This window comes from Lepidochelys kempii, chromosome 22 (assembly GCF_965140265.1).
Source record: "Lepidochelys kempii isolate rLepKem1 chromosome 22, rLepKem1.hap2, whole genome shotgun sequence".
Lineage (NCBI taxonomy): Eukaryota > Metazoa > Chordata > Testudines > Cheloniidae > Lepidochelys > Lepidochelys kempii.
Window position 1 is genome coordinate 12,770,006 of NC_133277.1, and position 23,329 is coordinate 12,793,334.

The 23,329-nt window shown below is 50.9% G+C and overlaps 1 protein-coding gene across 1 annotated transcript; it reads right to left on the reverse strand.

The window, feature by feature from the left end:
- Positions 1–496: 496 nt before the first annotated feature.
- OAF (out at first homolog) lies at positions 497–22,217 on the reverse strand. The gene is made up of 4 exons (XM_073320915.1): positions 21,935–22,217; positions 4,315–4,449; positions 3,310–3,490; positions 497–2,545 (listed from the first exon to the last, which is right to left on the reverse strand). Exons 1-4 carry the CDS (start codon positions 22,178–22,180, stop codon positions 2,271–2,273), a joined length of 837 nt encoding a protein of 278 aa, XP_073177016.1. The 5' UTR covers positions 22,181–22,217; the 3' UTR covers positions 497–2,270.
- Between the last annotated feature and the right edge of the window lie 1,112 nt (positions 22,218–23,329).

Here is a 23,329-nt window from a genome sequence, read left to right on the forward strand (position 1 = left end):
GGCTGAAAATCCCCCCGGTGTCCCTGTGGGATAGAACAGCAGAACCATGTAGGTTTCCTGGCCCACCCGTGGTAGGTGAGGAACTGGCAGCCACAGCCAAGTGCATGGTTTAAATTCCCTTCAGAATGGAGGGAGACAATCCTCGGATGACCCTGTAGAATGAAGGGCAGGACCTCAGGAAGCAGAGAATGGAAACCTAAAGGTGGAAGAGGGAAAGGTTGGCCATTCAGATGGACTGTGGCGGAAGACAAGGGATGGGGCAGACACACAGAGTGATTTGCCCCGAGGCCCCAGATTCCAGGCAGCTGAGCTACTGCCCAGCCTCTCTGAGAAGATAAAGGATTGTTCTTAGCCTGCCTTCCTCCAGAGGGAAGCAGCCGCCCAAACTTCTCCCTGCACCAGTCATGGGATCGTGGTGCTTTGAGATGGGAAAGGCCTATTAAGCCAGAGCCTTCACCCCACACTGGCCATATCAACAATAGACTGGACTCAGCTGTAATGAATATAAAGGATTCTTTATTGAGGCTGCTGGACCCAGGCAGACCCTGGGGTTCCTCTCTAGCACCCAGACAGCTGCCTAGTGTCATCATACCAGGTCTCCCTGAATCCTGGCCTGGATTCAGCAATCATGGAAGGGACTGCTGACCGTACAGATGGAAATTGGCTCTAATTCTACCTCTGATACCACTGGAGTTTCACCATAAGGAAACAGCCCTGAATCCAATGGAACCAGACAACAGGAGGAGGCTGAGAGTGGGTTGTGGAGACACTTTGATGCTAGAGATGCATCAAAAAATCCATTTATCTATCTTACAAATGATAAATAATTTGCTTTAAAAATCTTTTCAAGTTTCTTTCTCTCTCTTTTTTTTTTTTTGTTGGTTTTACTTCTTGTGGCAATATTTTTTTTAACCCCCCCCCCCATTCCCATTAAGAGATTGATATAAAAATAGTTCTATGAGCAAATTAAAAAGAAACCCCCCCCTCAAAATAGCTTTTTTTTTTGGTCTGAAACGCCTGGATTTTAGGCAAAAAGGCACATGGTGGAGGGTGCGGAGCAGGAGGGGTTAGGGTTAAAAATTGCAGCTGCTCTAGAGTACGTGCGAACCCTATCAATATTTCCCCCTCATGCTCCAGCCCTAGGGAGGGCAGAATACAGTAAGAATAACTCAGGGAGCGCCTTTCAGCTGAAGATCTTCAAATACGTTACATAGGAGCCAGTCTCATCATCCTCCCCACTCTTACAGCGAGGGGAACAAAGGCAGTGCCGTGGCGTGACTCACCCCAAGCTCACACAGTGGTTTCGGCAGCAGAGGTGGGAACAGAATCCAAGAGTCTCTCCATCCCCAAGAGATCAGCACCACGCCCCCCCCCCCCCGCAAAGTCTGGGGGCAAACCCAGCCTGGGATCTTCTCTCCCCATCACAATCACAGTCTTGCAGGGGTGGGCAGAAATGTGTGGACGTGTCTTTCTTAATAGGAAGCGAGTGGGATGCAGGACCCTAGTCCCCGGCAGGGATGGGTCATGAGAACAAGCCAAACCAGAGACTACTTAGAGCCCTTCAATTTTCAGGGGCTGAGGTGGGGTTTACAGCAACTCCTGCTACGTATGATTCCCTCCCCCAGGCAACATCCAATGTGAAACTCGGACTGACCACAGCAGGGCTCCGGATTTGTGGGCCTCGGACCACCCCTTGCTGGGGTGTGACCCCACAAACCATCTGGCCCCCTTTGGTGGCCAATACTGCTCTGGTGTCGCTGGAAGGTCAAAGAGGCAGGGAAGGGGTCGGAGCTCCACCCCCTCCGGTGGCTGGTGTGTTTTTAAGACAAAGCACCAGGGTCACATTTTGGTGGTTGAGAGGCTACAGTTAAAATGGCTCCCCGCTTGAAGAGGCTCCGTCCTGGCACCGACACCCCAGCTAGTCCGTCTCCTCCCCAGAGCTGGGCAAACTTGCTAGATCAAAACGAACCTCTTCCCACCCACGAAAGCTCCTCCCCCCTGCCCCCTTCTGGGCCCATATTGCCATAGGTGAGTGATGCCCATAGGAGCTGGGCAGGGCAGTCTTAATACTTGGCAAGGTGAGCCAGTTTTCACAGTGTGAGGCAGCATTAGGGGGCCCAGAGGAGTGGGAAGGAAAGAGGCATACACAAATCCTTCATGGCACAAGGCACCTCCATGGCCCAACTCCCCCTCCAGGCAGCCAGCTCCACCCAGAGCGTCACAGCGGGAGGCAGAAGAGATGCCACGTGGAAAGGCCTGGCCGGGGCCCGCTAGGTCTCCTCATCCCATAGGCACAGCTGCTTCTGCGGCACGTAATAGTCAAAGCTGTAGCCCTTCTGGCAGCTGCGGATGCCGCACTTGTAGGAGGAGACCTTGCCACTGGCATCGCGGCTCTTGCAGTATTTGAGCATGCACGGGTACCACTCGATGCTCAGCGAGTAGCTGCAGATGCAGGGCTTCCAGCGGTCCAAGCACTGCTTGCAGCGCTGCAGGTCGGGCAGGTCGGCCGACTGGGGCAAGACCTCGAACATGGAGCCATCCACCCCTGGGGGAGAAAAGGGAGACACACACACCTGGCTTAGGATGCTGCCTCCTGCTATGGTGCATCGGAGGAGAACCATTAGGAGACTGGCCCATGCAGAAGCAGGCAGGCTAGGTGGCTCGGGGGGCTGGGAATAGGCTACAGGCCTTCTCCCCTGTAAGGCACCAGTTCAGATCTGGCCCAGGTTATAGGTAGTGACTGAAAGAGACAGGCTGTTCAGTAAGCCCCTCTATGACACGAGGTTTGTGGGGGCTCAGCCCAGTTCCCATTGGACAGGTGTCCAAATCACAGAAGCTACCCCTTTAATTAGCACTAATTGCCTTCCCTGCACTTGGCTTATGGCCTCGGCATAAATCACTGAATGTTCTTCTCATGCCCAGGGGACAAGATCTGATAACTGTGCCCAGGCAGGTCTAGGATGTGGAACTAGGTAGGGCCGTGGGAGGAGCAGGGTCTCACACTAGGGAGATGTGGCCCCAGAAAATAACATGCTCAGCTTGGATTCATTAGAAGAGCAGCATGTGAAAAACAGATGTGTAGCAAATTAACCACTAGTCCTCCTCCAGGCAGTGTGCAAGGGATCTGTGTGCACCCAGTTGTCCACTGGCATGCAAAGGATCTGTGTGCACCAAGACTCCAGCTGTACGTGAAAGGGATTGACATGAACCAGATTATCCACCAACAATGCAGAGAGGGAGATCATCGTGGCTTGCAGACCAGGTTGCCGTTTGAGCATTAGCGGGCCCAGTGCCGAAGGAGATTCTTACCTTTCTCCAGCCAGAATTTAACGTCTTCTTCTCGGGTGTAAATAGCCTCTTTGGCCTCTGTGCAGACATTGTGAATGTGGGGGCTCAGCTGGGCCCCTTTGCTGAAGTTGACCGCTACGTCCATGTTGAGATGTTCCAGCCCACGCACCTCCTCCGCCTGCCGCACCGTCTTGGGGTTTTTCTGGCGAGGAGAAAGTTACTTCGAATCTAATTCCTGCTGCATTATGGGTAACAAGTATTGTCAGCGTCTTCTTCCCCTCCCCCCCAAATTAGTTCTTTTGGGACATCAGTATTTTATGCAAACCTAAGAAAAGGCATGCAGCTGGCCTGTCTTGTGCTGGGATTCCCAGCTGACCTCCAAGCTACGCCAGGGCTGGGCCTGCCCAGCACTTGAATGAGACTCCAGAGAAATGGCCCAACCTGATGATCACTTTAGATAAGCTATTACCAGCAGGACAGTGGGGTGGGAGGAGGTATTGTTTCATATTCTCTGTGTATATATAAAGTCTGCTGCAGTTTCCACAGTATGCATCCGATGAAGTGAGCTGTAGCTCACGAAAGCTCATGCTCAAATAAATTGGTTAGTCTCTAAGGTGCCACAAGTACTCCTTTTCTTTCAGAGAAATTCCAGGGGCTGCTGGAAGTGTTGGCAATTCAGTAGGTGGCGCTCTTCTCCATGAGATGGCATTGAATAGACACCTCAGTAAGGAGCATGGGGGGTGCTGTCTATTTAGAGGGGGGGCAAACTGGAGGTCTTGGCCACTCCTGGCCCCTGTTGCTATCCTCTTCCCCGCTGATGGAATAGGGGCTGTGCTAGCCTAGGGTTAAGCCATTGCTGGTTGCAGCACGCACTGGGAAATGGTGACCGTTGGCTGGGCCAGTGATCTGAGGTTACTAAATTGGGACCGGTACCTGAAAAGGTTAGGGGCCCTGACTGGCTTTTATCCCTGCAGGAAAGCACATCGCTCCAAGAGACCAGGGATCACATGTGGGGCTGCCCCTCACCTGCCGCAGCTTTGCCATGGACTCGCTGGGGATGATCTCGTTGCGGTGAAGCCGCGTGACAAAGCACAGTGCCTGGAACTGGCTTTGGCCCCTCTCCAGCTCCCCCAGGATCAGAGCACGGAAAATCTTCACCTCCTGACAAAAAAACAAAAACAAACCACAGAGGTTTACCAGAGTCCTCTGGCCCATATCCTCAGGGACTGGCGGGGGGAGTTCAAACCTCCTTCAGGGGAGAAGGTGCCCAATGATGCCTCACTGGGTCGGGGGAGATGTGCATGCCCAACCACCCCGTTCCTTTTCCTCCTTCCATTGCACATCTGTGAGAACATCCCTGGTGCTACGCGAAGGAGGAGCAGAGAGAAATGGGCTTCCCTCCCTGAACCACTCAACCACCCGCAGCCCATTCAGTGGGACGCTGTCCCCCTTTAGTGGTGGCGGGGCCACAGATAGGTTGACGAGTATGTGGCAACCCCAGCTAACAGAGCTGGCTCTTTTTGCAATAGAGGCTCATGCCTTTAGCTCCAGAGATCACAGGTTCAATCCCCACTACCGACAACTCACCCAGTAACGCGGGGAATTGAACTGGGTTAAAAACTTTCAGCCAAGGCGGTAGCAGGTCTATCAACCGCTATCTATGGACCAGCCACCACTAGAGGCAGACAGAGCCCCCAGTTAGGTGTGTTACACATACACCTGTCTCATACTATGCCTTTTCCATACCAAGAAGTGACACTGACTCTCTAGGGATTGCCAGTTTCTCCTATGAATCAATGATCCTCAGCTTCCCCCACCAATAGGGGGTGCCCTTCCAGCGAGTGCCCCATTCTTTCCTGTTTTGGTTGGGCCCAGAATGCTTGTGTTTTGGCCCTTAGATAGGGGAAGCTCTCCCTGTGGATCCATCTCCTTCCAGGAGGGGGTGCTATCCTGAAGAGTACCCAACCCTACTGCTGTGTGCAGCAGCCTGGCTTTGACTCGGAGAAGCAGCAGTGGCCTGGAAGGGAAGGAGTGGGTTAAAGACAAGAAACGGCTCCCCGGGGTAAATGCCTGCAGCTGCTTCTCCTTCCAGTGCCTGTAAAGAAAATGTCAGTGAGGTGGCAAGGGATTACAGATTCCCTTCTCCCCTCCCACCCTTCTCCATTGAGACAGTTATTGATGGTGTTAACAGCAGGTTTCATACTTCTTCCCGTTACTGACACGCAGACGGTCCTGGCAGCAGCCAGTGAAGTGTGACCAGAAGGAAGTGAGTAAGAGACTACAGCGAAATGAAGGGAGAGTGAGAGAGAGAAAGGACAAGGAATGAAATGGAGAGACACAATGGGGATTAGATATACCCCACTGTTGTATAGGGGGCACCCCACACCTGCGCCTTTGGGGATGGGATGCTTCATTCCTCCCCATCTCTTCCAGGAACAGACACCTCACTGGTACATCCCAGACCTGCACCACATGAGAGGACACCCCATTTCCCATCCGTCACTGCTCAATGTTGCACCCCAATATCCCACAGATTATATCCCACTCCTGCACCCCCAAATTCCCCACCCATATCTACTAGGAAAGAACTCCCTCACTTCCTACTGTACATCCTCCACCTACATCCCATGTGACAGTGCACCCCACCTCAGCCATCACGCGCCGTGGTTTCCTTCCCACTGCAGGAGCATGGGACATGCCATCGCAGAAGACAGCAAGGGGAGCGGGCTGTGGGAAAACCTATGGATAGCAGTGGGGGACGACAGAGGTTTCCTCTGGAGAGCAGTGAGCAAGTGGGCGCGGAGGGAGTTCTGAGTCACCCAGAGGAAATTGGAAAGGAGAACTGCTGGATGCACATACAGTGGAACTGATGTTGCTATGGTAGAAATAGCTCACAGGAAAGCATCCGGCTCAGTGTCCCTTGGGACGTCACCAGAGACCCATGAGAGGGATGAGTCACCTGGTCACGTCTTAGCAGCATCAGCGAAGGGGAAACATTTAAACAGATCCCATGACCCCCAGCATCCATTAGTTACAGCGCTAGACATGAACCTCTGCTGGGCATCAAAGATTAGTTGTTCCATGGATGGAGCAAAGGCAGAAGGTGGGGATGGGGCAAATCTCATTGCTAGGAAGGACCAAAGTAAAAAGTCATATTTCACTTCTGTGATGCAAATCGTGTCCCAGCCAGGGGAATGGGATTCTTAAAGCGTTACAAAAACAAAAATAAAGAAGGCAGCCAACTCAATGCCAGCGTCCAGGCCGAGAAATATTTCCAACCCCATCACTTTAAACATAATACAAAACTCAAAGAATTTACGACACTCATCCAATCGGATTACAGTATGCAAATAAAACAGGCTTTCCTACATGGTATCAAGCCTGTGGGTCACAAATCATCCTTGCCAGCTAAACCACACAAGATAGGGATAGAAACTGGGGTATCCGCCCCAGGCTCTCAGGCAAAGAACACAAGCTGAAGGAGAATCTTCATTAGCTGGCAGTGTTCTCTATCTAGGGTTTGACAATGTGCTCGTTGCCTTATTACTGCCACAGACCTTCTGCCCCTAGAGAGGGCAAATCAAAGATAGCTCCACCGGTCTGCTACTCTGTCAGACTAGGACAGCAATGCTCACACGTTCATGGAGCTGCCAACTGATCTCTGGAGTCACCACCTCACTGTTTTGCAATGAGGGCTCCGATTGCTTTGCAGCATTGTCCACAGCCCTTCCACATTCCAAATCTGAAGAGATCTTTGCCTTGGTGTGGACCCTAGACCTGTGGAAGGGGCAGAGAGTGGGTGGACTGGGGGTGGGGGGAAGGACTTTTTGGCCACATGGTCCATCTTCTGGCCCTTGACGAATCCTTGGGGCTTTCCTTGGGAGCAGCTGCTGCTAGGGGAAGATTGATGGCAGTGTAGCTCCAGCAGAGCTGTGCTAGCGAGGAACATTGGAGAGGTGGGGAGTTTGCCACTTAGTCTCCCCGTGGCTTTTGAGCATCCAGAACCTTCACCCCTCTGGTCAGCAAAGTCAATGGAAAGATTCCTCTTCCCTCCCTCCCTCCCTCCCCGCACCGTCCATTGGCTTCAAAGAGCGACCATTCCTCGCAGGAAGGACAAACATCTGACACCACATCCTGCCTCTTCACACTATGTACAAACTGAGAGGCGCATTTTTCCTCCAAGTTGCTATCTTTGAGCTGTAATCATAGCCCTGCGGGGGCAGCTGGTCACAGCTCCTAGCCATCAACAACTAAAAATATCATGGGCCATCATTGCAGCACAGGCCCTCACCTCATCAGCAAGCTGTTAAACAAGGTAAATCCCCCTCCCCGTCAGCTCAGTGCACAAGAAAAACTTTTGACACGCTCTTCCCAGCATGGCAAAGCCGCACTATCTACCGTGGACTCTGCTATCTTGATTCTACTCAGGCTCCTCCCCACCCACTCTCTGGCAATTGGTCTCAGGGCATGTGGGTCTACGGGCCAGCCAACAGGATGCTCATCTCTGGATCCAACGAATGGCAGAGCAGAGACGAAATTCATAGATTTTAAGGCGAGACGGGACCCATTATGACAAATCTCATCTGACCTCCTGCATAGCCCAGGCCAGAGAATTCCAGCCCATGATCCCTGCAGCTAGGGCCTGCATCTGGTTAAGAAGTCATCTATGTGTCAAAGTTCAGCTCAGGACACCGGCGCTTAGCTCCTCCACTGAGGGCTCACAACAACCTCGTTCTATATGAAAAAGCTCTCTGGGCCAGAGCCACATCTGGTGTAAGTCAGAACAGGCTCCATTGACTTTATGAAGCTATGCCAATTTATGTCATAGGAAGAGCTGGCTCTTTGCTTTGAGGGCATTCAAGTCCTTGGCAGGAGGGAGAGGTAAAGGGGACTCATTCCTTTGGAACATCACTAGTAAGAATGTATTGCACACAGAGAGAAAAAAGCCAGCTCCTGAGAAGTAGGAGGAAAGAGACAGGATACTCTCCATGAAAAAGGCTCTTTTTTCATGTTTTGGTATCACAGGGAGATTGGTAATGGGAGATGCAGGAGCATTTCACTGCTGGAGCAGCAGCGTAAGTCCATGGTTGCCTGTGTGAAATGACCGCAGTCCAGTCCCTAGGGGACGGATGTCTGCATCACAAAAAACAAACCAAAAAACCACACAGTCACATTGGAAACTAAATTAAACACCCACACTGGGCACTTCAGCAGCAAGGCCAAGGACTGAATGGATCACGGATACTGAATTCTCATCCATAGAGGAGGCTCTCCCAGGTCGAGATGGAGGTATATTAGCAGGCCAGCGTGTGGATGGGCTGGGGTGGAAAGCTTGCATTCATTATTTTCTTTGCTGTATCTGTTCTATGGACAGAGATTCTCTGTGTCCTGGCTGTTAATCTGGCACCATTCTCCAGAGCTAAATTCACTTACAGAAGGAATGATCATGTCACAGAGGCAGCATTTCCCTAGCAGAGGAGCAGAACACTGTTCACTTCCTTTGGAATCCACCAAAGAACACAGCGGTTAAGACCAACCTCCATGGGAGTGTGGGCAGAAGCCGCACTGACCAGGAAGAGGCACGCCAAGCTGCTGAGAAGACCTTTCCCGTTAGGATCTCTGGGGCATTCCCGTTACCTGGCTCACAAGGTTTTGGATGAGACCTCCTTTCATCCAGAGCAGGAATCAAAGCTCTGAGCAATGTCCTCTCTGGGGCTACCATCCGGGCCAGTTCATACATTCCTCAACTTACTCACTGTCGCCTCTCCCACGTACAGAAAACAAAAGGATGTGGAATTCAGGGCACATCTGGACAGCTGAAAGAACAGCTGCAGACAGAGATATGGCTCCCTTCCAATGGCCGTAGCAGGGATTTTGCTGGGTGTATTTATTAAATGGAAACTGAACAAGAGGAGCAGGAAATGGATTTTTTTTCTTTTAAATTTCCTCTAATTAGTCCATGGACTTGATAATTTTTTATCATTGCTTTCAGTCCTCAGGCTTGACTGGCAACCCACCACGCACAGGGGATACCCCTGAAATGACTCACAGTCGCTTTAAAGGCTCAGAGCTAGAGGCTGCTGTGGTCTTTTGGGTCTTCAAGAGCAAGATTTGAAAGTATCATTTCCAAAATAAAAAGCATAGCACGATGATCTTTCCTGAGATCTGGAATTAGAAGCCTGAGGCTATGGATGAACCAGCACAATGGGGGAGAGGGGGGCAGAGGGGAGTAGGGTAGAGGGAAACTGCCAATATTTCAAATTTTAACCTAGGAAAAAAAGAAAGGATGAAATTTGCACAAAAATGTTCGTGGGGAAAATAATTCATCCTGTTTTTCAATTACTCTAATGAGAAGGTTTTCTTGTCTAAACCTGGCCCCAGTGGTATGGCCCAGATTCACTGTAGAGTCTTCTAAATTTAGGCCCAGTGGTTTTGATTTGATCTCTTCCGCTTTGCCCTCCCATGACATGCAAGGCCGAGTGAGGCTCCAGCAAATAAAAATGAAAATCCCAACAGTCCCAAACAGAATGATTTCATTTTAATTTACTCGAGAAAAATGAGACCCAAGGCTGACAGCGAGACAGCCACATTATATATATTTGCCAGACAATGAAATCTGGAAGTTTAGCTGCCCATGGGCAAGGGATTAGAAAAAAATTAAATCCCCAGGTTAAAGGTAAGATTTGCAGACTGACATGGAGACGTTGCGGAGCTGCCGAATTCTTCGGGATCTACCTACCCAGAGGTACGTGTACATCAGTAAGTGGGTCTTTGTCTTTCTAACGGCTGGTCCATGAGTCTATTGCTGCATCTAACAGCTGTAAGCCGTTAGCGGAAGTGGATGAAGCTCATGATTTTAGCACTGATGATCCCAGGTTCAAACCCTGCCATGAAACCACAGCAGGAGCAGTTACACAAATGCACCTGGAAATCTGTGCACCTGGGCAAGATGGAGAATCTCTTCATAAGAGATGGAGGAGCAAGTTCAGGGTTGGTAGAATCAGGCACAATATCACCCGACCCAGTGGTATAGGATTGAAGTCAGTGGCAGGAGCCTGCTTACACCTCAGACGAATTTAGCCCTGATGCCCAGGAAGAGGGGAAGGAAATGTGAGATTACACTTTTAACACGTAGGGCTGGATTCTGATTCAATCTATGCCCCTGTCCGTGATGCCAGGGGTTTCAACGGGATTGCATGGGGGGGGGGTGTGAATCAGTGTGGGTTTGACCCCACATGGACACACAACAGGCTGGAATGCCAAGTACAGTTGCAGGAGAGTGGGGGCCACAAACTAACAAAGCCCCCGGCTCTCTCAGACCCTGTCTCATCCTGGATCATCCTCAGACACACACTCCCGGCTCCTCTCCTGCTGTTGTTTGGTCTTTTTGTGTGCATCTTCAATATATTTCCCCTCCTCTGTGAGCTCGTTCCCATTACACCAGAGTGCCTGTGACCCAGCCCTGCTGCCAAGCCAATCTAAATATTTATCTACCCAGCTGTGTGTGCTTGGTGATTTATAGACCGTAGTCTCCATGTGGCCAGAGCCAAGGGAACCGGAGGGCCTCTTGTCTGGATTGCTGCAAGCATCTTCATTAAAGGGTCTCATAGGTGGGACAAAAGGCTAGGGATGAAGCAGAGAAAAAGAAAAGTGGGGGCAAAGAGAAAGAAAATACAGGAGGGCCAGGGAGATCCTGCAGCAGAGAAAGGAGGGGGAAGAGGGATAGAGAAGAAGGGGGTAACAGGGCAGGGAAATGGGGCAGAGAGGGGTTGGGAGAAGGAGAGCAGTGGGAAAGGAGATCACACAAGAGGGGGAGCAGATGCAGGCAGGATATCAGAGGGGGTCTTCACGGATTAAATGCCCCTTCCATTGTATTGTCCATGAGACAACAGCAGTGCCCTCCCACCCCGCACCGACCTGCATTATTCCCCTTCCAGAGTTCTCCCTGTGAACTCTACAGGCCAGGCTTGGCGAGGGCCCTGCGCTCCTCTGCCAGCCCTTCCCTTTTCCAATACTCCATTAGCAGAATCGGAAAGGCCTTAGCCTGGTGGCCTGAGATGGATCTCAATAAACCATGTTTCACCCACCGCCCCCAGCTTCACTGCGTCAGAAACAGCAGGACGTTGGCCCTGCATGTCCTCACCTGCCACTATCCAACTCCCACCCCAGAAGTCTCAGAGTCTAGAAAGAGGATCCTTGTGCCGCACTGGCGACCAATTTCCTCAGAGCCGCGGCTGCCTCCTGCTGGGCTCAGGCCTCTCGCCTATAGTGGCCAAGTCTTTACAGCGAGCCAGCAGGGAGACCCGGGCAGAATCCAGGGCAGAGATGTGGTTGGAGGATTAAGGCTCCAGCGGTATTGTCTACAGTGCAGCTAGGGGTGAGCCTTCCAGCCTGGGTAGACAGACTCATGCTAGCTGGACTCAAGCTTGAGCATTAAAAATAGCAGTGTGGATGTCGTGGCTCTAGTGGAGACTCAGGCTAGCCACCCAAATTCAGACGCAGGGGATTGGGTGGGCTGAGTTACACTGTCTGCACTACTAGTTTTAGTCCGTCTACGTGGGCTGGGAGGCTCGACCCCAGCTGCAGTGTAGACAGACCCCATGAGAGCAGATTCTAAGTCCTAAGCCCAGCTGGGGTCACTGCCTTGGACCTCCCTTCTCAGAACAATGCCACAGACCACGTGTTCAGCCTAGCAGAGAAACCACAGCTCACCTGTGGGGTCGCACGGATGGTGACTGCGCTGGCTTCTTGCCCACGGCAGCCAGGTGAAACAGCTTCTAGGCCTCATATGGATTCTGGGCTTAATCATAGAATCATAGACTTTAAGGTCAGAAGGGACCATTATGATCGTCTAGTCTGACCTCCTGCACAACGCAGACCAAGGAATCTCACCCACCAACTCCTGTAACAAACCCCTAACTTATGTCTGAACTACTGAAGTCCTCAAATCATGGTTTAAAGACTTCAAGGCGCAGAGAATCCTCCAGCAAGTGACCCGTGCTCCACTCTGTAGAGGAAGGCGAACCCCCCCCCCCCAGGGCCTCTGCCAATCTGCCTTGGGGGAAAATTCCTTCCCGACCCCAAATATGGCGATCAGCTAAACCCTGAGCTTCATGACTTGCTGAGCAGGGACGGGTCACACAGCGGCTGGTCCTCTAAAACCAGTAGTTGCCAGAATCCCATCACTGTTTCTCAAGGGACACCAGTTGTTGCAATGAGACCCAACTGATAGAAGGCGCAGAGCCCTGGGTGCAAATATACCCCAGTAGAGGTTACTGAGAAACACGACTGTAAACTCTGTAGTATTACAAAAGTGCAGAGAGTGGTGACGGTAATTGCTCCTCCTACTGACTGCAACCCCAGCCCCCTCACTACTGGTCCTGCCAGAGGAGTGAGGTGACTCAGTGCTGAGTGAGTTTCTGGCCAAGTCAATGGAGGGCACAGTATAGTTACCAGCCGGGGATTTCTGTAAAACTTCCCGGCATGGGAACAAGTTCCAACAGGCCACCTGAACCTCCCCAGATACTCTCTCTCAAGGGCTCTCCACATTAACCCTTTCAGGAGGTGCTGTCAACCCCTGGCCCTGACCCGTGAGTCTGAACCTAGGTGCGGTTAGTACAGTTACTACCATTGTTTAGAATTTGGTTTCACACTGCTTGGCAGAGCTAAAGAACAGGCAGCCCTAGAGCTCCTCCTAACTGCTATGCCGTCGCCACATCCCTACCCTGGGGGGGAAGCCCTTTTGCCCCATGAGAGAGGTGCAGCAGGTCCCCCAGGCCCAGACTGCCCGTACTTGCGCCATATGGTGGGGCATGTAGCCCACCAAGGCCAAGAATGGGTTAATGTGAGCCTGCGAGGCCAGTTACACCACCTGGCTGCACCAGGAGGGACAGCCACGCTCAGCTGATCATGAAATCCAGCAGGGCAAGAGCAGGCTGGTTCTGATAAAGAAGGAAGTTTGTCTCAGAAGGGGGCTACAGGGAGGCAGTCTGCAGTCATTCCCTGGGAGCAGAGAAGTTGGGAGGAGGAAACCCAGGGGGAGAATAAAGCCCAGGGATCCTAGCCCTGAAAGAAGGGTCAATGCAAGAAGTTGCAGGGAAGAAAGCCTGAGAAGGCTGGGTAGGAAGAAGTCCAGGGAAACTGCCACAAGGGGTAGAAATTTGCAGTCTTTGGCTGTTGGTTACAGGATTTCTGGGCTGGAACCTAGAGCAGAGGGAGGGCCTGGGTTCCTCTACCAACCACCGGGAAGGTGGCATAAAGCCCCCTGACTTAAGGAGATACAGATAATTCGGAGCCTGGATGGATGCGGTGATCATTGGGCCCAGAGTCAGGGGCTGCAGACCTGGTATAAGGTTTAGGAGTCCTTTGGTGGACTTTTGTTTTTTGAGCTTTGTTACCTTAAAATTGGTGGATGTTAATATCGTGACAAGGCTGGAGAGCCGAGATACAGAAGAGAGACCACCCCAGTGACGGAGTGACGGTCAGCATGGGGCACCAGAGGGAAAGAGCTGCCACAGCTGGCCATGAGGAGGTGCTCCTGCAGTGACTGACCCCTGTTATACTCCCCTAGAGGACATCCTGTTTAGAGGAGCCCCCTTGTCCTCCACTTATTCTTTCCTCATTCCATCTCCTTCTTCCTCAAACCTGGCCTCGTCCCTCTCCTATAGTGACTATCTTCTGGGATGAGAGGGCAATTCAGACTGGGTTTCAATGAAGTCACACAAATGAGGGTCATTCTTGTCAGTTGCCAGCTTGTGCAGATCAAGGAGTGACTGGTTCACATTCTTTTCCAGGTGCAAGGCACACTCCATTGCTGTCAACCTGTCCCAACAGGGACTAAGGACCGAGGCTGGCTAGATCTGAGCGGAGCCTCTTAGTTCCACATTGAGTGGAGCAAACCAGTCCTCAAGAAACTAAAGCTTTTAGGACAGTGATTCACATACTTGGCTCCTATTGAGCGGAAAGGGGGACTGCGTACGTCCACACAGAGGAAGGAAGTTGATTAGGGTACTATCCAGGGACTTGGGATACCTGACTTCAATTCCTTGCTCTACGCTGTTTGACCATGAACAAGTCACCTAGCCTTTCTGTGCCTCAGTTGCCCATCTGTAACATGGGGATAACAACACTGCTGTGCCTCACAGCAGGGTTAGGAGGATAAATATATCAAGGGTTGTGAGATGCTGAGATACCAGGGTAATAGGTTCCAGGTAAGTACCCAAGACAGATAGATGCAAAAGCAGAATTTGGCTAGTGTAGCGATAGTGGGTGTTATTCTTCTATCACATTCTCCAGGTAGAAATGGTCTAACTGGGTTGTGTGGGTAAAACTCAGAGCAACCAGAGTCCCTTGTTTGTAACGGAAAGTTGGACCAGTTACTGCACAGTTGTTTGAAATAAACAAACAACGCTTAGTACTTGCACAGTGCTTTAGATTTTCAAAACACTTTACAAGCATTAACTGATGGATCGTCATGAAATCCATGTGAGGTACTGTACTCTAGATAAGAACAATGCTTTACAAATAGGGACTTTGTGGTTGAGAGGTTAAGGCCACATTTGCAAGCGTGGTAAGGAATTTCAGATGCCTCCATTTTTGGTACCCAGTAACGGGTCTGATTTGGTAAGTAGTGAGCACCTGGAATTCCAAGTGAAGTCAATGGGAGCTGTGGGTGCTCAGCACCTCTCTCTCTCTCTCTCTCTCTCTCTCTCTCTCTCTCTCTCTCTCTCTCAAAAAAAAAAATCAAGCTCTAAACATCTCATGCTAGACACCTACAAAATGAGGTGGACAGGCAGTCAATCAGTGGCAAAAGTGGAACTAGAACTCAGAAGTTGTGGCCTTCCAGTCCTGTGCTCAGCTTACCAGATCAATATACAGTATCAGATAAAAGAGACAATCATTCTTGCTGTTCAAATGATCGGCTTGATTAAAATACAGCGTTTTCAGATGGCAACACTACGCCCCAGGATAACCACCAACTCAGAATTCTAGTAAACTGCCCCCTTCCAATACCAAATCCCTAGAAAATACATATTTTAATAATGCATAAACTCTTTAATGTTTAACGTCACAGAGGGAGACCTGTGGAGACCTTGAATCGTGGTTTCTAGTCTGCCTGGTTACAACTCCCAAATTGCTCCATCCCTCCTATGGAGAGAGTTAAAAAGCCTCCTATTATCTCACAGTAACTTGCAGGGAATTGGTGTCATCTGTTCTTTGACAGAGTCCCAGAGCACCATTAGGAAGCCTTTGAAAAGTGCACCCTGGAACAGCACTGTTCTGCATCTTGGATTCTGCTGTTGAAAATCATGCCTCTGAAGGCTCCGACTGCAGAGATTTCTGTGAAACAATGCCTCTGAAGCGTTGAAAAAGGTTCAGCCAGAGAGCTGGAGATCACATCCCAGGACAGAGGCAATTATAGTACAGTGCAGCTAAATGGGAGAGGGTCCAGACAGTGACACTGTGCATTCTAGCAACCCAAGAGCAGGATTTATAACATTATTACGCATTCTCCCTCTCCAAATGAAAGTAGGGAGGCTCAGGGTAAGGAAGTGCCCCCTAGCTTGAAGTAATAATAGCAACCAAATGCATGGCTTCCCTCATATGCAGGGTGTATGGTTTTGTTCAATGGCATTCAGCAGCCTCACTATAAAAACCGTCCCAGCACCCCTGCCTATGCCTGCTGGTCACAGATGTACACACACAAGCAAGGGAGTGAGCGCACCCCAAAGAAAACAACAGCCTCCTGCCCCAATCCTTAGCTGTGTGACCACTTTATATCCCCCAAATTCTACACCTGGCTACAGGTGACAAGTTTCCTAGGGGAATACAGGAATCGCCAGGCTGGATCAGACCCAAGGACCATCCGGGCCAGTCTCCTGCCAGTGACAGTGGCCAGCTCCAGCTGCTTCCGGTGCAGGTGCAAGATCCCTGCAGTAACAGATGTAGGATGAACTGCCCCTCCTCATCTCTAAAGTCAGAGGCCAGCTTAAGCCCTGAAGCAAGAGGTTTAATATCCCTTCCACGATTTTATCAGCATTAATTAGGATAGTTTCCTCCACGGGGGAGGAAATTTGGGAAGAGCAGGTTTCCCAAAGTGAATGCATAAACTTTTTTGGGGCAGAGGCTATCATCTACTCCATGTTTGTACAGTACCTGGCACAATGAAGCCCAGATGTGGCAGCGACCTTAAGCACAGACAACAGTAGATGCGATGTTCTCGTGCCTTGTGACACGAGACAATCCAGCATTTCCACTATTTGTCTAGTGCCACATTTCTTGCTCCAGTGTAGTCTGCTTCCATGACAGCGGCATCTTTCTCAATGGGTTTTTTCTTATGTCATTTGTTGTCCCTCTCTTTTCCGTCTTCCACCACGTGGTATCAAGGCAAAGGCTTGTCTAGGAATATGGTTTTTTCCCTGACACCTATACAACATGCCCAAACCACTTCAGCCTTCTTTCTCAAACCATTGTCTCTACAGTTTGTTGGCCACTCCTTTGTAATACATCAGCATTAGTTACTTTATCCCACTAGACGACACCAAGTGTTCTCAGCAAGCACTGCTGATGGAATGTGTTAAATTTCCTGTTGTAGGCTCCTAGCACTTGCTAAGTGTCAGAAGCATATAAATACAGGTACCACTCTGGCACTGCATAATTTTTGTCTTGGTTCTTGTATGAATCTTATTTTTTCCAAATAATTACTCGTCTTGAATACAACAGCAGCAGCCTGTTGGCAACCTGAAGCTCCTAGCACTGCAAGGGTTAAAATCGACTGCCCTCTCCACATGCAGCTCCATGCACTAATTTGCCAGTAATTATAAGGACAAAATTATTTGCATCCTTGTGCTGACTCCAGTGTAAGCCACCCACCCCATTCCCAGGCTGCAGTGTGAAAACCCAACCACTTCTGCAGAGAGGCTGCCAAGTAGTTTAGACTCAACATTTAGGTTATTGGTTTTTTTAAATAACCAGCCATAAAACAGAAACAGAAATGTTTCATTCCTTCAAAAATGCAACCAAGTATTGTTACTTCAGCAATTCCCCTGCAGTGCTAAAAACCCAGACATCTCAGGCTCTGGTGCCTGGTAATAAATAACAATACACACTTAAAAAGAAAAGGAGTACTTCTGGCACCTTAGAGACTAACCAATTTATTTGAGCATAAGCTTTCGTGAGCTACAGCTCACTTCATCGGATGAAGTGAGCTGTAGCTCATGAAAGCTTATGCTCAAATAAATTGGTTAGTCTCTAAGGTGCCACAAGTACTCTTTTTCTTTTTGCGAATACAGACTAATACGGCTGTTACTCTGAAACCTGTCAAAATACACACTTAGGATTTACAGCACTTTTCACCCATCGCTCTCAAAGCAGTTGATAAAGGTGGGTAATGCATTATTGTCCCCATTTTACAGAGAGGGAAACAGAGAGGTGAAGTGACTTGCTCAAGGTCACTCCGCAGCTCAGTGGCAGAGCCGGGATCAGAATCCACATGTCTGGAGATGCAGTCTAATGCCCTTCCAACCAGAGCTCACTGCCATGGAGAACCAGAACATGAAATTAACCACACTCAGAACGTCTGCTTTAATGCCATGTATTTACCTCCCAGATTCTGTGCTGCTCCAATGGCCAGTAAATCCCGAGCAGCCCCAGGGCTTCTCTAACTCACTGCTGCCTACAGACTGCTCCACAGGGCAGAATTGCTTGAGCACAAGAGTGTTGCAGCTACTATCCTTCCAATCCCTGACATGCCTCTCAGCAGGGGTGGGCAGTAGGGGAACACTGGGGGTGTTTCCCGGGGTGCTGCTGCGGCAAAAGTCGCAGTTGGTGGGAATCGGATCATGGGTTTCATTTGGCAGGATAAATGAAGTGCAAGAAGTAAACTGAAGTGGCGAAAGGTCAATTGGATTTATAAAATACTTTCAGTTTCAATTCTGTATTGGAGACAAATTCACCTCATGCAGAGGCCACGGGCAAGCACCGCTAAAGTCCCATGTCTGGCCTCAAGACAGGGCGTAAATGCAGGTAAGTACTGCATAAGCCTTGAACCCCTCTGCATCAAGGTGAACCTCATGCAATTAACACAGGTAAAGAGATTGTTGAGCAAATGGTTTTCATGTTGATAGTCATATCACAGCAGAAACCAACAGATTAGATTGTGCAATAACTTCCCCGGGGACAGTACAGGCTTGTTCCCACCAATACAATGCACAGGTCCAGTCTAGTTTTGAAAGTCCCAAAGGATCAAGCTCACACTGTATCCCTAAGGAGATGATTCTAGATATGGTGCTTAGGTACTTATATGGCTTCCCATTAGCACGGTATCCGTGTGCCTTGCAATCTTTATCAGGAAATATCCCCATTTTACAGATGGGGAACTGGGGCACACAGAGTCTATGGCAGGACCAGGTCCCCCAAGTCCCAGATTGGCACCCTAACCAGTGGGCCATCCTTCCTCTTGATTTCACAACCTACCATTTTCCATCAACAGATGGGCGGGTGGGTGGGAAGGAAAGCAGGAATCTTCCCCAGCACAAGCCAGGGAACTGGAAAAATCATTTGTGTGAAAAGCCAGGATTTTGGCAGCATTGCAATCACAAAATTACACTGAGAAACCCAAATCAACAACCCTATCTGCACTTCCAGAGGGTTACAATGCAAGGGCTTCTTGCGGGCAAGGGGAAGTTGTGAAACACCATGGAGTAGGACACCACTGCAGAACAGAGTTAAATATGGTAATGCCTGTCAGAGGCCAGGAGAACAGGTCTTGATGGGATCCCCAGCAGGCAGGCAGCTCTCACGGCGTTGTAAATTCTATTTCTCAGGTCATTACATCTGGCTGGGTTTTTTTCTCCCCCTCCCCCCCCATTTAACCATGTTCCAGCGAAGCCATTTAAAAAAAAATTACATGCCAGCTCTGAGCTGATGTCAAATTAAGAACTGTCCCCTGAGTGCTTTGAGTATGGGGAGAGGTTTTCTTGCAGGTTTCAGATTTGCAGACAAGTCTCAAGTGCAAATCTTCAGGAGAGATGAAGGGGTGGGGAGGGATGCCAGCATGAACAGCAGCATCGGCACTTCACCACGTGGTATCCAGAGCTCCCATGGGGGTATCCACAGCCCCCGTAGTCTGTCTAGAGGATCTGTAAAGTGCATGGATTTTCCTTGGCAAAAAAAAAAAAGTGCAGTGATACACAATTTGGACTGATTATGGATTTTAACTCCCTTCTCTGAGCTTCCCAGGGCATCCCATCTTCTCTGTGTCTTTTACAGTGTAAGTTCCTTGGGCTAGGGGGTGTTTACTTCTGTGTGTTATACAGCTCCCAGCACATCACTGATACTTACATAAGTGTAACTTATCAGTGCTGAAGAAAGGTGCTGGCTTGGCAGCCTGGCTGAGTGAAGATCTTTCCCCACAGCATGGACAGCAAACTTCCCTCCTACAACCATCCCCTGCCCATTTGCCTTATCCCTGACATGGAGTGACCATTGTTAGAATGGGATGTGATTTCAGATTCCACGGTCCATTTAGTCCTTGCAGAGAAGAAGGTTTAACTTGTGACAACTGGGGAAGGAGGTGGGTTGAGATTCGGACATGTGCTCCAACAAGGAACTGGCTGAGACCCTCCACCTGGGACCATTTGATAGTCTGGAAAAGAGGCTAAGCAGGGACTTGTGACCAAATGTTGTATTGGGGATGGGGGGGAGGGGTGAAAATCTTGTACATTGCTGAGCATGGGGGTTTAGGGGGTCATGACTGCCCATACAGATAGCTGCAAGACTCTAAGGAGATCTGGGCACGATACCCATTACGTTTGAGATTTTAGCTTCCTTTCACTTGAAACCAGAGTAAACAGTCCTGAAATAAGGGCTGGGACAAAACAATACACTAACCACCCCAGCTGATCACTACACAAAGCAGTAAAGAAAATGCGTTTTCCGGTGCACCATTTAGTGTAATGGAAAATCCATGGCATCCACTCATGCTTAGCAAAGACTCCAGAGAAGCCCATCTAGCATAGACACTCCCTTCTGCTGCAATGAGCTATGGGCTCTCACGCTTCATCTTAGAGAGAATGGCAGCTCCCCTGCACAGACTCCCTCTTGTACCAAGATGGATGGGGTGGGGGAGGAGGGGAAAGTCACCCTTTCCTTCAACCAACATCAGAGTTTGTCTCCTCACCCTCACTGCAGCCGCAATCCCGGAGAGCACTCTTCTGCCCCCAACTCACTGGGTCAGTCCTCCAACACATCCCAATGATTCACCCCACATGGAGATAGAAATTGCTCATCCAATTCCACAGAAGGATGGAAACACCACAAAGTGCTGTTCTACCCAGAGACAACCCAACCTATAAAGGCTACCCCACAACATATAAGGAAGGCTGTATCCTACTAAGACAGAACCGTGCCCCGCCCCCCCCCCCCCCGCCCCCAGCTCCAAAAGATAGATGGGATCCCATCTCACCGATTTAAATGCCCCCAGCTCCTAAAGGCAGGGGGGATTCCATCACTCCCAACCACAGATAAACACACTCCCACACTCACAGAGATGGGACAGATTCAGGGAAAGATTAGGGCACTGGCCTAGGTTCCATCCCTGGCCCTGCTGCTGTCCTGCCTCAGTGTTGAGTTCCTTCCCTGCTCTGCACCTAAGTTTCCACCAGCTATAAAGTTGGGGACTGACATTCATCTGCCTTTAAAAGAACAGAGAAATGTATAAATGAGAACCACACTGGGACCTACCCTTGCACAGAACTTGTTACAGAGCGGGCAGGCCTTTCCTCACAAATACTACCCCACTCCACCTCCCCCATCTAAAGCGGACTCCTGACCTGCCAGTCTTGCCTGAGAATCTATATAAACACAGACCCGCTCAGCCCACTTCACTGGTCTCCCATGAGATGTCATGTCCAGCGTTCCCAGGCTGAAGCCCTTTGATCTGCTCCATCCCGGCAGGGAGGCCAGATAAACAAAATACACTCTGGATTATCCCATAGCTCCTCTCCATAGGGTTGGGGAACAGGGGAAGGGGGAGGGCTGTTAGCAGCATGTTCTCCCATGGTGCTGCGGAAGGAGGAAGGGTCAAGTCCATGGGTCAGATCCTCAAGAGGCAGTGGAGATGTGCAAGTACCAGAAGGGAAGAGGACAGTCTGCCAACAGTGAGACCCCTACCCATCTCCATTCCCTGCTGGGCTAGCGGAAAGGAAGGGACGCACACTCAGCAGGGGGGGATTCTCCCCAAGCCCCTGGAAGGGAACAAAAATCTGCTCCTCTCCCCCTGGTGTGGTAATGGGGGCAGGGCCAGCTCCTCAGCCCCACAGAGGGGAAAAGGTCCATGCACCCCCACACGCACTCCCAACCCTCTGCTGCAGCTACTGAGGGCTCCAAAGGTGGCCCAGCCCCATGTGGGGCTCAGCGGTCACCAAATCCCTCCCCAGTGTGACACGCCCTGGACCCTGGGAGTGGAGAGTTGAAGACCCACTCCAGCCTCCTAGACCTGATGCATCATTTTCTAGGAGCAGGGAGAGGCTGAGACCTCCCCGGTCCTGTCCCCCTCTGTACCGTCCGAGACACCACTCCCATCCCGGGTCCTGCCCCCCTCTGTGGGGGTCCGAGGCCCCCCCATCCCGGGTCCTGCCCCCCATACCTGTCGGAAGTCGGCGGTGAGGGTGATGAGGGTCCCGTCCCCTTTGCGCAGCTCCAGGCTGATGCAGTCGGCGCCGCTGTCCGCCTGCAGGCTCTCCTCCGTCACCTGCCCATCGGGCAGCCGCACCCGGACCCGCAGCTCGGACAGCGCCCCGGGGCCAGCCCGGCCGGGCAGCGGCCCCGGCGCCAGCGGGAGCAGCCGCAGCAGCAGCAGGAGCGCAGGGAGCCCGCAGCCCTGAGAGCGCATCCCCGGCAGCAGGAGCCAGAGAGGGCGAAGGCTGCGCACCCCCTGCCCCAGTCCCCCGCTTCGCCCCCTCTGCTACCCCCAGACTCCGCCCACCGGCACCCCCTCTAGCTGCCTGAGCTCCCCCAGCCAGGCACCCCGCTGCCCCCCACAGGAGGCTCCCGAGACAACCCTCCCCAAGAAGTTTCCAAACTTTGGCTGAAAGTTTGGCAGAGCAGAGAGAGCCCCCGGGGCTGGGAGCTCCCCTCGCTGCACCCTCTGCCCTCTCCTCCTCCTCCTCCACCCCCCGGAGCCCTCTCCTCTTACCCCTCTCCTCCTCTCTCCCTGGACTCTGGACAGCACATGGGCTGTTGCTTGCACTTTACACCTCCCAGTGCACCGGCGGGAGCCCGCACGAGGTGCCGGGGGCTGGCGCCCTGAGCCTTGGCAACCACCTTTCCTCCTCCTGCCCTGCTACCCCACCATGTCCAGCCTGTCTTTTCCCTTTCCCCCAGCAGCGCTGCCCCAGCTCCCTCTGTCCCTTACTTGGGACTCTTTGATTCTGTTTTTCTCTTTTCATTCAATCCACCCCGTCACTTCCTTCACTAAACACAACCCACAGAGACCTGACTTAAAGAGACAGTGCACCTCCGCCTTTAAAGGACCAGTGCAAGCCCACAGCTGCTCCCCAGCTGGGATTCCAAGCTGCTCCTGCAGCCAAATTGGGGCGGTGGGAGGGAGGTTGGAAGGGAAAGAGAATAAGGCAGCTTTGTGGAGCAGTTCTTTCCTAATTACTATCTCGTCCAAACACCCCCACTCACCCTGTCATCTGGTGTCATGCTGGTGTCATGATGATTTACGCTGACTGGGAAAATTTCCCTTTGTCCTCAAGTCAGGATCCATCCTGCAAGTTTCTTTTCTTTCCTGCAGCCAGAAACTGGTTCCCCCTTTAATTCTGACAGGAATACAATTGAGAAGCTGCAGTTAAAAACAAATCTAGCAGAGAAACTGAGAAAAAAAGTTATTTCTAAATGAGCAATTATAAATTGACAAAATTACTATGATTTACTGAACACCCTAACCCTTACTGTAGAAAAGGAGCCAAATTCAGAGGTCTGTGCTGATGCAAATTTCATATATTCTGGCCCCTGCAGTGTGCATTTTACACTAATA